The sequence below is a fragment of the Cherax quadricarinatus genome, chromosome 38 (genome assembly GCF_038502225.1).
Source record: "Cherax quadricarinatus isolate ZL_2023a chromosome 38, ASM3850222v1, whole genome shotgun sequence".
Lineage (NCBI taxonomy): Eukaryota > Metazoa > Arthropoda > Malacostraca > Decapoda > Parastacidae > Cherax > Cherax quadricarinatus.
This window is the reverse complement of record NC_091329.1, coordinates 17298810-17311915: the sequence shown is the minus strand read 5'-3', so window position 1 is coordinate 17311915 and position 13106 is coordinate 17298810. Positions and strand designations below refer to the sequence as shown.

The following is a 13106-nucleotide window of genomic DNA, read 5'->3' as shown; positions in this document are numbered from 1 at the left end:
TCTAGTTTCATAAACATTTTTATATTCTTGAATTTAGAGGTGGGAAAGTCAGGCTGAAAAGCCCTGTAGGGTGATGTGTTCTTCCGTCTATCAGTGTTAATTGACTTATTGCATCACATATTTTAAATCTTGTGTGTGTGTTGAACTGTGAAATTACGAAAGCTGGTCTTGCAGCACGGATAACATAACTGATGACATCGTGTTCACGATACCGAGGACGACGGTACGTAAGCTGAAAGTGTAAATATGCCAGATGGAGTCTGTATAATTAATATGCCAGATGGAGTCTGTATAATTAATCTGCCAGATGGAGTCTGTATAATTAATCTGCCAGATGGAGTCTGTATAAGGAAGTTAATGAGGAACATCTTAAAACATAGTTCATTGGTCAGGACTGGGAGGAATACTGTAATACAATTACTGTACAGGAAGAGACAGGTATTCTTCGAAGTTAAAGAAAAGAAACAGTGAAACGGGACCCATGGCAAATGTTTGCACTTGTGCTGGAAGTTTCACTGTACGCGTGACTGCAAGACCATGAAAGGTAAGAAGTGAACTTAAGAGCAGAGCTTGAGAATACATGTTTGCAGAATTGTTCCGGGAGTAGAAATGGATGAGCTGCCAATGAAAAGCTTTTCAGTGGGTATTCAGAGAACTAACTCCATTGGGCTAAAAGGGCTAATAACTTAGGGCAAAGACTTGCCTTCAAAGAAGAGTCTCATATAACTACAAAAAAAAAAATCCGAAATCCACAGAATTTAGGTGGAGTGCAAGACAGGTTGGACGGACTTTCCTAGAGTCGCCTCCCCAGGAAGCGAATATTCTCTGGTAACCCATCCTCCTAATAACTTTGTCACATTATCACATAGGGTTTGCAGCCCAATTTTAGTTAGGCTGAGTTAGGTTACAAAGAAAAACTATAAATATACGATAAAAGACGATGAAAATAAAGTCTGTCGCGCAAACAGGAAGCAGGCACCTAAGATTCGTGTAATTATATCATATTTTAACTGTTCATGGAGCCGTCAACAGCCACCCATTTGACTGTTTGTACAACAGTGCCATAACTGTGTGTAGGAGGCCGGGCTGTATTTGGAGTGCTGCGCTGTATGACCCTTGTAGGTTTAGAGCTTCTTTTTTATAATAATAATAATAATAATAATAATAATAATAATAATAATAATAATAATAATGTATCTGGAGTGTTAAGCAATAAGGATGTATTGACCTTAGTTGGAGAAGCACCTTAAATCATATGAATGTTTCCTATGTTAGGTAAAAAGACACAAGTCCATCTAATGTGACATTTCATTGTGGAAACGTTTCACTCTCCAGGAGCTTTATCAAGCCGCTGTTAAAGCTCCTGGAGAGCGAAACGTTGCCACAATAAAATGTCACTTTAGTTGCACTTGTGTCCTTTTAACTAACATATTGTCGGTAATTCTACCAACATTATTAAAATAATGTTTAATGTTGAAAGATAATATAATACTAGTAAAAAAAAATTTCCATTAGATTTCAAAGCTCTGAGCAAAGCTTTCAGTTGCTGCTTCGAGGTCATTGTTAACTACAACTTGCCGATATTGTTATACTCATTCCAGTTGCTGCTTCGAGGTCATTGTTAACTACAACTTGCCGATATTGTTATACTCATTCCAGTTACAATTCTATACATGCAAATACACCATAACTAAACTCCAAAAGTAAGGACACAAACCTTACAGGCGAGTGAGTATTACATAAATCTGATGCGTGGAGGTGTGGGAGATACAACCTTCAGCCGTCTGCTGGGACTGCACCCAACACCCGCTCTGGTCATCGTCGTGGACACCACTGAGTCTATGGACGAGGAACTTGCTGTCCTTACTCACTCTATAAGTCGTCTGGTGAGGCAACACGACTCTGCCACCTACCCCCCTGCGGAGTACATCCTCGTCCCCTTCGGTGATCCATGTAAGATTTATATGTATGTCTTGTGTACCTAGGTAAGAATGGATTTAAAAAAAAACATGGTAATGGTGGACGGAAAGTCAGTGTATATAACGCTACCCAAGTGTTAAGAAGGCCTAACATATATTATGATGACTGAACATGGCATATTTATTATAAAGAGCAATCACCCCTTACTCACATGGGTTTAGCGGCTTTTAAATATAATGATAATTATAACCATTAAGAATGCATAATGAAGATGTAATATAGTCCAAGAGTTACCAGATGACCAAAAGAACTAGTTGCAGGTAATCGTATGTTAATGACCCGCATCAGGAAACACCTGTCCTGTTTCCTGACAAACCTTACCTAACCTAAGAGTTATGAAAAGGCAATTGATTCTCTATATGTTAATTACAAAGGCGCCAGGTATCAGTCAAAGGATTTATAGCAAGCATTCAATGGCATTGTTACAAAGAATTTGCAACGTAAGTAAGACTGATATGTGTTGTAAATAATTAAATTTATGGTACAAATTTTAACAAGATAGTCCCTTTCATGTAAGAGGGGGGGATCTTGATACTGCCTCAGGGCTCTTGATTCAAGAAATTAGAGTTAACCATCCCTTCCTTGCCTCAAACCAGATTACTTACCTTTTCTCAAGCGTTGTATGATTCTTACGGTTTTAGAGCTTTTAAATGGATATATATTTTTAGTTATTTTGTTGGGTTTTAGATCTTTCAACTGCACGAGGGTCATCATAGTCAGATTGCCTGTGCACTTGCTTTCAAGAATTCTTTAATACCTAGAATAGAGACGGAAGCAAACTTGCAATGTTAACGGATGAGAGATAATTTTGTGTATATACACAGAGCTTCACACCTCTCGATGTATATACACTGAGCGATAAATGCATCTGTTAGTGTACATACACCGACAGGTAAACAAACTTTACTGTATCTATACTAAGATATACACAGCCCCTGAATATACGCCGAGACATACATCTCTAAGTGTACATACACTGTGTTCTCTTTTTTTAGTATTGCGTACAAGATTTACATGATGTATATTAATTATAGTATAATTAGAAGCATGAAATGGTGTCCTAGACAAGCTAAATATTTCCTAACAACACGTAATATGCTTACATGTCTATTTTATGAGACAAAATAACTGAATTGCTTCAAATATTCCATTATAAAATAACTTGTGTTAAACATGATTTCACGAAGACTTAAGACTGTTAAGTGTATAAGTGTGTGTGTGTGTGTGTGTGTGTGTGTGTGTGTGTGTGTGTGTGTGTGTGTGTGTGTGTGTGTGTGTGTGTGTGCATGTGTGTGTGTATACTCACCTAATTGTACTCACCTAATTGTGGTTGCAGGGGTCGAGACTCAGCTCCTGGCCCCGCCTCTTCACTGATCGCTACTGGGTCCTCTCTCTCTGCTTCCTGAGCTGTATCATACCTCTTCTTAAAACTATGTATGGTTCCTGCCTCCACTACTTCACTTGCTAGGCTATTCCACTTGCTGACAACTCTGAGTGAAGAAATACTTCCTAACGTCCCTGTGACTCGTCTGAGTCTTCAGCTTCCAGTTGTGACCCCTTGTCCCTGTGTCACCTCTCTGGAACATCCTATCTCTGTCCACCTTGTCTATTCCCCGCAGTATCTTGTATGTCGTTATCATGTCTCCCCTGACCCTTCTGTCCTCCAGTGTCGTCAGTCCGATTTCCCTTAACCTTTCCTCGTACGACATTCCCTTGAGCTCTGGGACTAGCCTTGTTGCAAACCTTTGTACTTTCTCTAACTTCTTGACGTGCTTGACCAGGTGTGGGTTCCAGACTGGTGCTGCATACTCCAGTATGGGCCTAACATACACAGTGTACAGTGTCTTGAACGATTCCTTATTAAGGTATCGGAACGCTATTCTCAGGTTTGCCAGGCGCCCGTATGCTGCAGCGGTTATTTGGTTGATGTGTGCCTCCGGTGATGTGCTCGGTGTTATGGTCACCCCAAGGTCTTTCTCCCTGAGTGAGGTCTGTAGTCTTTGTCCACCTAGCCTATACTCTGTCTGCGGTCTTCTTTGCCCATCCCCAATCTTCATGACTTTGCATTTGGCTGGATTGAATTCGAGAAGCCAGTTACTGGACCACATGTCCAGCCTGTTCAGGTCTCTTTGCAGTCCTGCCTCATCCTCGTCCGATTTAATTCTTCTCATCAACTTCACGTCATCTGCGAACAGGGACACTTCAGAGTCTATTCCTTCCATCATGTCGTTCACATATATCAAAAATAGCACTGGTCCTAGAACTGACCCCTGTGGGACCCCGCTCGTAAAAGGCGCCCACTGTGATACCTCTTCACGTACCATGACTCGTTGCTGCCTCCCTGTCAGGTATTCCCTTATCCATTGCAGTGCCCTCCCTTTTACATGCGCCTGATCCTTCAGCTTCTGCACTAATCTCTTGTGGGGAACTATGTCGAAGGCCTTCCTGCAGTCTAGGAAAACGCAATCTACCCACCCCTCTCTCTCGTGTCTTACTTCTGTTACCTTGTCATAAAACTCCAGGAGGTTTGTGATACAAGATTTGCCTTCCATGAACCCATGCTGGTTTTCATTTATAGTCTTGTTCCTTTCCTTTCTCCTCCTGATAATCTTCTCCATGACTTTGCACACAATACATGTCAGAGACACAGGTCTGTAGTTTAGTGCCTCGTTTCTGTTTCCTTTCTTAAATATGGGGACTACATTAGCTGTTTTCCATTTCTCAGGTAGTTGCCCAGTTTCAAGGGATGTGTTGAAGATTGTGGTTAGAGGCACGCACAGCATCTCTGCTCCTTCTCTAAGGACCCATGGGGAGATGTCCGGTCCCATCGCCTTTGAGGTGTCAAGGTCACTTAAGAGCTTCTTCACCTCCTCCTCAGTTGTTCGTATGTCATCCAACACTTGTTGGTATATTCCCTCTTGATGTTCCCTTCTGTGCTGTCTTCCCACAGCCCTTCCTGTCTCTACTGTAAAAACTTCCTTAAATCTCCTGTTCAGCTCCTCACATACCTCCTGATCATTTCTTGTGAGTTCTCCACCTTCTGTCTTTAATCTGATCACCTGGTCTTTGACTGTTGTCTTCCTCCTGATGTGGCTATACAACAGTTTCGGGTCAGTCTTGATTCTCGATGCTATGTCATTTTCATACTGTCGCTGGGCCTCCCTCCTTACCTGTGCGTACTCATTCCTGGCTCTGCGACTGATCTCCCTATTTTCGTGTGTTCTCTGCCTTCTGTACTTTTTCCATTCTCTATTGCATTTTGTTTTTGGTCCTTACACCGTCGGGTAAACCAGGGGCTCGTTATGGTCTTCCCGTTGTTACTGTTGCCCTTGGGAATAAACCTTTCCACTGCCTCCTTGCATTTTGTTGTTACATATTCCATCATTTCATTTACTGGCTTTCCTGCCAGTTCTCTGTCCCACTGGACCTCCCGCAGGAAGTTCTTCAACCCTATGTAGTCCCCTCTTTTATAGTCAGGCTTTTCCCATTCAACTCCTGTTATTCTCTCTACTTGCAGCTCTACCTTTTATTCAAAGCACAGAACCACGTGGTCGCTAGCTCCTAGGGGACTCTCATACTTGATGTCCTCAATATCTGAGCTGCCCAGGGTGAACACAAGGTCCAATCTTGCTGGTTCATCCTCCCCTCTCACTCTGGTAGTGTCCTTAACATGTTGGTGCATGAGGTTTTCCAGCACCACGTCCAACATCTTGGCTCTCCATGTTTCGGGACCCCCATGTGGCTCAAGGTTTTCCCAGTCAATCTCCCTGTGGTTGAAATCCCCCATAACCAGCAACTTTGCTCTGCTGGAGTGAGCTCTTCTTGCCACCTCAGCAAGTGTGTCCACCATTGCTCTGTTGCTCTCTTCATATTCCTCTCTTGGCCTCCTGCAGTTCTGTGGTGGATTATGCATCACTGCATTGACCACTTTGTGTTCCCCAGACTGAAGTGTACCTGCTATGTAGTCTCTTTCTCCCGTCTCATCTATTCCTTCCATTTTCTCGAATTTCCATCTGTTTTTTACGAGCAGAGCAACCCCACCTCCCCCCCTGCCCCTTCTATCTTTCCTCATGATCTGGTATCCTGGTGGGAAGATTGCATCTGTTATTGTCTCCATGAGTTTTGTTTCTGTAACTGCTATGATGTCTGGGGACTTCTCATTGATTCTTTCTTGCCATTCCTCATGTTTATTCGTTAATCCATCTGCATTTGTGTACCAAACCTTCAACTTCTGTTCTAATACTGTAACTGTGGTGCGGGGGGTGGAAACAGAGGGATCGGTGTGTGATGGTTGGTTTGGATTGTTCAGTTGCCTTGGGGGTGTCGTGGCTGGAGTCCTTCTGCAGGTGTTTCTGGGGGGTGCGCTTGTCCTTCCATTTGATCCTGGATTATTCTGCTCTCCTTTTTCATTTCCTCCCATTTCTCCTTTCGTTTTTGAACTCTCTTTTTCATTGTCTTCCTTTCGTCCTATGTTCTGTCTCGATCGAGGTACACACTCCGGAACTCCTGCTTGCCTCTCAGCCGTGCTTTCTCCTGCAGGATCATGGTTCGGGTTGATTCTGCCTTGAAAATTACTTTGAGAGGCCGATTCCTTTTCTTTGTGAACCACCCAATTCTCCGAAAATTTGCCACCTGGGTCATGTCCCCCTCGCCTATCACCTTCATGATATCTTCAATCGCTGTTTTCTCCTCCTGCTTTCTTTCATCATAAGTTTCCCCTTTAGCTTCGTCTAGCCCATAGACAAACACAGATCTTTCCCTTTCCACCTCCCACTGTGACTCCCATTGCATCCTCTGTGTTTTAGTTCCTTCCCGTGGAGTGTTCCTTCCTTCAGTCCCTTCCCTAGTTATTGCCCCTATGCTTCTTGGTTTATCCTTCCTGCTCACCTGCTCCTGGCCCCCACAGGTATCTGGTAAGGTCCTTGCACATGTCCTAGTTCCTTCAATGTCTTCCAACCTCTCATTCTGTCCTAGTGTGCTCCCTGTCTTTGTTTTGGCCCCATGTGGGTTTGACAGGACCTCTGCATACAGTTTAGTTTCCATGCTTCCTTCAGACCTGTTGTCTGTGTTTGATGTAGCCATTGCCGATGCTACTTCTGTAATATCTTTGTCTCTGTGCTGTTTCAGCTGTCTCAGCTCCTCTTCTAATCTCTCTATCTTGATTTCTGCTGCTATGGCCTGTTGCTTCCACCTTCTGCATTCTGCTGCTAACCTCTCTTCCATCTTCCTTTCCAGCTCATCTAGTCTCCTTCCCCAGTCTTCCTCCCTTTTTTTGAGCTCTACCTCCCATTCCTCCCTCCCAGATTCGTCCTTGGAGCCCCTTGTCCTCATCCTGGTTAGGGGGAGGGGAATAGATGGTTAGGAGAGGGGATGGATGGTTGTGGGGGAGGGGGAGGATGGTTATTGGAGGGGTAGAGATAGTTGGGGGAGGGGGTTAGATGGTTTGAGGGTGAGAGGGGATGGATGGTTATGGGGGAGGGGGAGGATGGTTATTGGAGGGAGGGAGGTAGTTGGGGGAGTTAGACGGTTTGGGGAGGGGTTTGGTGGTTTGGGGGAGGGGTAGGTGGCTAAGGTGAGGTGGTTAGGGAAGGGGGAGAGGTGGTTAGGGGAGGGGGGGGTACGTGTTTGTCAAGTGCTTGTGTCAAGTGGTGGAGGGTGTGTGGGTGTGTGTGTGTATGTGCGTGTGTGTGTGCGTGTGTGTGTGTGGTGTGTGTGTGTGTGTGTGGTGTGTGTGTGTGGTGTGTGTGTGTGGTGTGTGTGTGTGGTGTGTGTGTGTGTGTGTGTGTGGTGTGTGTGTGTGGTGTGTGTGTGGTGTGTGTGTGTGGTGCGTGTGTGTGTGTTTGTGTTTGTGTGTGTATGTGTTTATCTATGCATGTGTGTGTGTGTGTGTGTGTGAGTGTGTGTGTCTACCCTTGTGTGTGTGTGCTTGTGTGTGAGGGAGGGAGGGTTAGGGGGGGTAGGTTGTGTGGTTGAAAGATCCGTCGTGTAGGCACAAATTTTGTCTCATTTATCTTTCCCAATTATCTACTCTCTCCACTAATTGCCCTTTCTGGATTTACGTATTAATTGTTGCTGGTTATTATCATTTTCCTTGTTCACATTGAGAGAGGACTTCCTAGCTTCCTAAGTATTCTTACTGCTAATAACTACCGGTAGTAACACTGCCTTTGTGCGTGTGTGCATGTGTGTGTGTGTGTGTGTGTGTGTGAGTGTGTGTGTGTGTGTGAGAGAGAATCTTGTGCGGTGTAATGACTGCCCGCAACTTCTTGTGACCTGACACAACCCTCCTGGGACCTACCCTAGCACCGTCTTACAATGTTGCCCTTAAAAGCTTGTCCCACCTACCTTCTCACACTAGTCAACACTATATTCTCTATGTCTATGCTATTTCTATTCTAATTCTGGTAATAGCTTGCAGGAGTGAGTGACCAGTATCAAACAGTATGCAAGGCCAGCCAGGGCCGTCAACATGCAAACCACAAATAGGCGAATAAACTTGCGGTGACAGTTGCCAGCTGCTGATGACGAAGTCGTCGTCGTAGGCCTTAAATCCCTATTTTGGAGATCCTTCACCCGTGATGATTATAACCATATATTCTCATACACACAAAGTGGGAGTTGTCACAGCTGCTCTTTGCTGATGACACTGTGCTCTTGGGAGATTCTGAAGAGAAGTTGCAGAGATTGCTGGATGAATTTGGTAGGGTGTGCAAAAGAAGAAAATTAAAGGTGAATACAGGAAAGAGTAAGGTTATGAGGATAACAAAAAGATTAGGTGATGAAAGATTGAATATCAGATTGGAGGGAGAGAGTATGGAGGAGGTGAACGTATTCAGATATTTGGGAGTGGACGTGTCAGCGGATGGGTCTATGAAAGATGAGGTGAATCATAGAATTGATGAGGGAAAAAGAGTGAGTGGTGCACTTAGGAGTCTGTGGAGACAAAGAACTTTGTCCTTGGAGGCAAAGAGGGGAATGTATGAGAGTATAGTTTTACCAACGCTCTTATATGGGTGTGAAGCGTGGGTGATGAATGTTGCAGCGAGGAGAAGGCTGGAGGCAGTGGAGATGTCGTGTCTGAGGGCAATGTGTGGTGTGAATATAATGCAGAGAATTCGTAGTTTGGAAGTTAGGAGGAGGTGCGGGATTACCAAAACTGTTGTCCAGAGGGCTGAGGAAGGGTTGTTGAGGTGGTTCGGACATGTAGAGAGAATGGAGCGAAACAGAATGACTTCAAGAGTGTATCAGTCTGTAGTGGAAGGAAGGCGGGGTAGGGGTCGGCCTAGGAAGGGTTGGAGGGAGGGGGTAAAGGAGGTTTTGTGTGCGAGGGGCTTCGACTTCCAGCAGGCATGCGTGAGCGTGTTTGATAGGAGTGAATGGAGACAAATGGTTTTTAATACTTGACGTGCTGTTGGAGTGTGAGCAAAGTAACATTTATGAAGGGATTCAGGGAAACCGGCAGGCCGGACTTGAGTCCTGGAGATGGGAAGTACAGTGCCTGCACTCTGAAGGAGGGGTGTTAATGTTGCAGTTTAAAAACTGTAGTGTAAAGCACCCTTCTGGCAAGACAGTGATGGAGTGAATGATGGTGAAAGTTTTTCTTTTTCGGGCCACCCTGCCTTGGTGGGAATCGGCCAGTGTGATAATAACAATTCTCATACATTCCGCTTCCTCACGCGATTTCACTCTTCACTGATGATAGTATACACTTCACATTATATACACTTCACTTTATATGTATAATGGCACACAACTTGTCGTGACGTCACTTCTTCAGGCCTACCGCTACCAATGTGGCATCAGCGCCTAAGACCCCCAACGGTTTGCGCTTTGAAATATTATGATTTCAGCTTTCCTCTCACTTTCTTTAACTAATAACTTTAATTATCACTCGTAGTATTGTTCACTGACGTTCCACTACCACTGATTACTGCTAACTGTTATTGCACGCCATACAACGCTAAGGATCTCGGAGCCTTGTTACCCACGTCTTCACCCCACGGACCCCACCGCACGTGTGTGTGTGTGTGTGTGTGTGTGTGTGTGTGTGTGTGTGTGTGTGTGTTGTGTGTGTGTGTGTGTGTGTGTGTGTGTACTTACCTATATGTGGTTGCAGGAGTCGGGTCACGGCTCCTGTGTGTACTCGCCTATTTGTGCTTGCAAGTGTCGAGTCATAGCGCCTGGCCCTGTGTGTGTGTGTTTTTGTGTATGTGTTCTAGATACCAACTGTCAGGGGTATCGATAGATACTTAACTTAGTGTGTGTTAGTTACCATTCATCACAGGCACTTGTCGATAGACACTTTGTGTGTGTGTATGTGTGTGTGTGTGTGTGTGTCTGTCTGTCTGTCTGTGCGTGCGCGCGTGCGTGCGTGCATGTGTTTGATGTGCTAAACGCGTGTTGGTAATTCGGCACAACGAGGGGTTTCCGAGGCTCGATCCTCCGTTCGCATATAGCTGTCCCGGTCTTTGATCCGTCTGGGTCTTACTAATGACCGTTGTACCTTGAGGTGGTATGAGCAAAGGCGTCTTAACTCACACTTACACTTAAGAACATAAGAGGGAGGCACACTGCAGCAGGCCTACTGGCCCATGGTAGGCAGGTCGTTCTCAAACCCAAACCCACTAACAAAAATATTCGTCCAAACTAAGTGTCTATCCCCTGACACACTATTCATGCTGTTGGAAAGCTCTTATTCCAAGGAATTGGAGCTCCACTCCCCTTCGTATCAAATATGTTTACCTCCCATTCCCCAGGCACTGTATAACCCTTGTAGATTTAGATCTTATGAGTATTTAATTTTTCTCATGGGGAGACGTCAGCAGAATTAGCGGTAAATAAGTGGAAAGTAAGAATAGCTGGAATTCCTTGGATCAAGAGCCCTTCATCGGCATTAAGGTCACCTAGTCACCAAGTATATAAAAACTTCTCTTTGCAGCCTATGGTCCAGTAATTCGCTCTCTGCAACCAGAGGACATCTACACTGCCTTGACTAAACTGACAGCCGCCAAAGGAGGAGATGAGGCAGAGGTAGGTCATCACCGCTACTAGGGGTAATCAGAGATCACCAGGTCCCATCACCCTCCAGCCGGAGGGCCCAAGAACGAAGACAGAAGAAAGAAGATGAACGACACTCCCAACCAGGGGGCCACCGCCGGGTCGCCATCTGGAGAAGACCCGGGCCGGAAGTACCGGCAAATCCCTAATGAATGAATGAACCAGGTCCCAGGTCCCTAAAGAGTCGCTAGGTGAGTTGGCAGGGATCACCTGCTAACCCACCTGCCGCACGTGGGTTACTGGATGGGTCCCCGGGTTGATCCCTAGGGGCTTACCGGGTAGGTACCCCCATGAGTCATCGGGTGGACCACCAGAGGTCACTGGGTGAGTCTCCCCAGAAGAACCGTCAGGTACGCTGGGACAACGACAAGTCAGAGGCTGCAGAATTCCATAACACACAATACAATGTAAATTTGTTTGACTTCTGACACGTTACTATGAATAATCATCTCATTCGAGACGGAAAAGAAATATTTAATGCTGTTTGAGACCGCAGTGAATGCTGTCTGGCCGTCTCTAGACGATGTTATGGGAAGATATCCACGCTAGAGGGAATTCCTGTGTATACGAAAAGTATTCGACCCAATGCTCAGCAGATAAAATTTTCATTGTTGTGCTTGAGATTCTGGTAGACTGTTGCCTTTTGTCGAGAGTAACTTGAATATGCTGCACGATAGAGCGTAAAATTTGACATTTGTTTCATATTTTTTTTACATGGAATTTGTAGGCTTTTTAAATTATTCAAAATATTCACGGAGTTGAGCTCCAGCTCTTTGGTTTTGCTTTGCCCATCGATTAACTTATGTGGCATATTCCCTGGCATTTTGAGTTGGCATCCACTTTGTTCCTACCTAATGTGTTCCATTTGTTCTCTACCCTCGCACTGAAAGAAATTTTGTGTGTGTGTGTGTGTGTGTGTGTGTGTGTGTGTGTGTGTGTGTGTGTGTGTGTGTGTGTGTTTGTGTGTGTTTGTGTGTGTGTGTGTCTCGTTCGAATAATTTATAGTTGTGTTCCCTTGCTCAATGTTTTGTTTACTCATCTGTACTCACCTAGTTGTGGCTGCAGGGGTTGAGTCTGGGTTCTTGGCTCCATCTCTTACTCACGAATGGTAACTCACAATAGCTGGACTTGTGCGCTGTTATAACTACTTTCACAGTTATGTATGGAATCCACTACTACCACTTCCTCATCCATATAGTCTCACTTCCTAACTAACGTCAGTATGAAAAAAGTACCATCTAAAATTTCCTGTGTATGGGTTATTTGTGTATGGGTAACTTACATCTGTTCTTCCCTCTTTCAGGACACCTTTCACTCTGCCTCTGTTCTATCAGTACGCCTGAGTATCTTGCACATCGTAATCATAGCTTCCCTGGTTGTACCGTCTTTCTCTTGCAAACTTTAGTTCCTTTTGTGTACTCGCTTTCGCTACGCTACAGATTTCAAGGCTGAGAAGTTCTCCTAGGTAGCCACGTGTTGTGTACATCTTACCCATATTAACACATGATGAACTCTGCAGCTGAGTATGTCTGGACTACGCCTGGCCCTGCACCACAGCCCTCCACACTCCCAAGTCTTTCTATTCACCGACGCCTCTATCAAGGATCCTGAACTCTTCGCTACAGTCATCACTCTAGCACTATCAAAATCAATCAAGGTGAGGGACATTTATTTTTATTAAATTCTAGCTCAAATGCAGTTCACAGAGCGAATTTGATTGAGCATATGTGTATATTTTTGTATTATATAAAACCAGTTTTGCTAATTAAATATGCTGCAATCACTCTAGCAATCTGGGATCGTATTTGCTTGGACATCCTCCTTATCTCTGCAACTTTGCAAGCTGCTGATGTGTAGATTGCAACACGAAAGGCCAAGGGCTATCATTCTATTCCTCCAGTGCTTGTTTTGCATCATGTATCGCTTGGTTTGCAATACTTGTGATATATATATATATATATATATATATATATATATATATATATATATATATATATATATATATATATATATATATATATATATATATAGGTAGTAGGTTGGTAGACAGCAACCGCCCAGGGAGGTAC

The 13106-nt window shown here is 44.4% G+C and overlaps 2 protein-coding genes across 2 annotated transcripts in view; one reads left to right on the top strand and one right to left on the bottom strand.

The window, feature by feature from the left end:
• LOC128692870 (glutamate receptor U1-like) overlaps positions 1 to 1834 on the bottom strand; it is a 63977-nt gene extending 62143 nt beyond the window's left edge. Inside the window, exon 1 of the mRNA XM_053782195.2 lies at positions 1718 to 1834. The gene's annotated coding sequence lies outside the window, so the exon portion shown is untranslated. The remainder of the gene's footprint in view (positions 1 to 1717) is intronic.
• The window catches only part of LOC128693028 (von Willebrand factor A domain-containing protein 7-like), a 57662-nt gene that overhangs the window by 12705 nt on the left and 31851 nt on the right, over positions 1 to 13106 (top strand). Inside the window, exons 6-8 of the mRNA XM_070092142.1 lie at positions 1725 to 1953; positions 10919 to 11010; positions 12557 to 12694. Coding sequence (XP_069948243.1) covers positions 1725 to 1953; positions 10919 to 11010; positions 12557 to 12694 — 459 coding nt within the window. The remainder of the gene's footprint in view (positions 1 to 1724; positions 1954 to 10918; positions 11011 to 12556; positions 12695 to 13106) is intronic.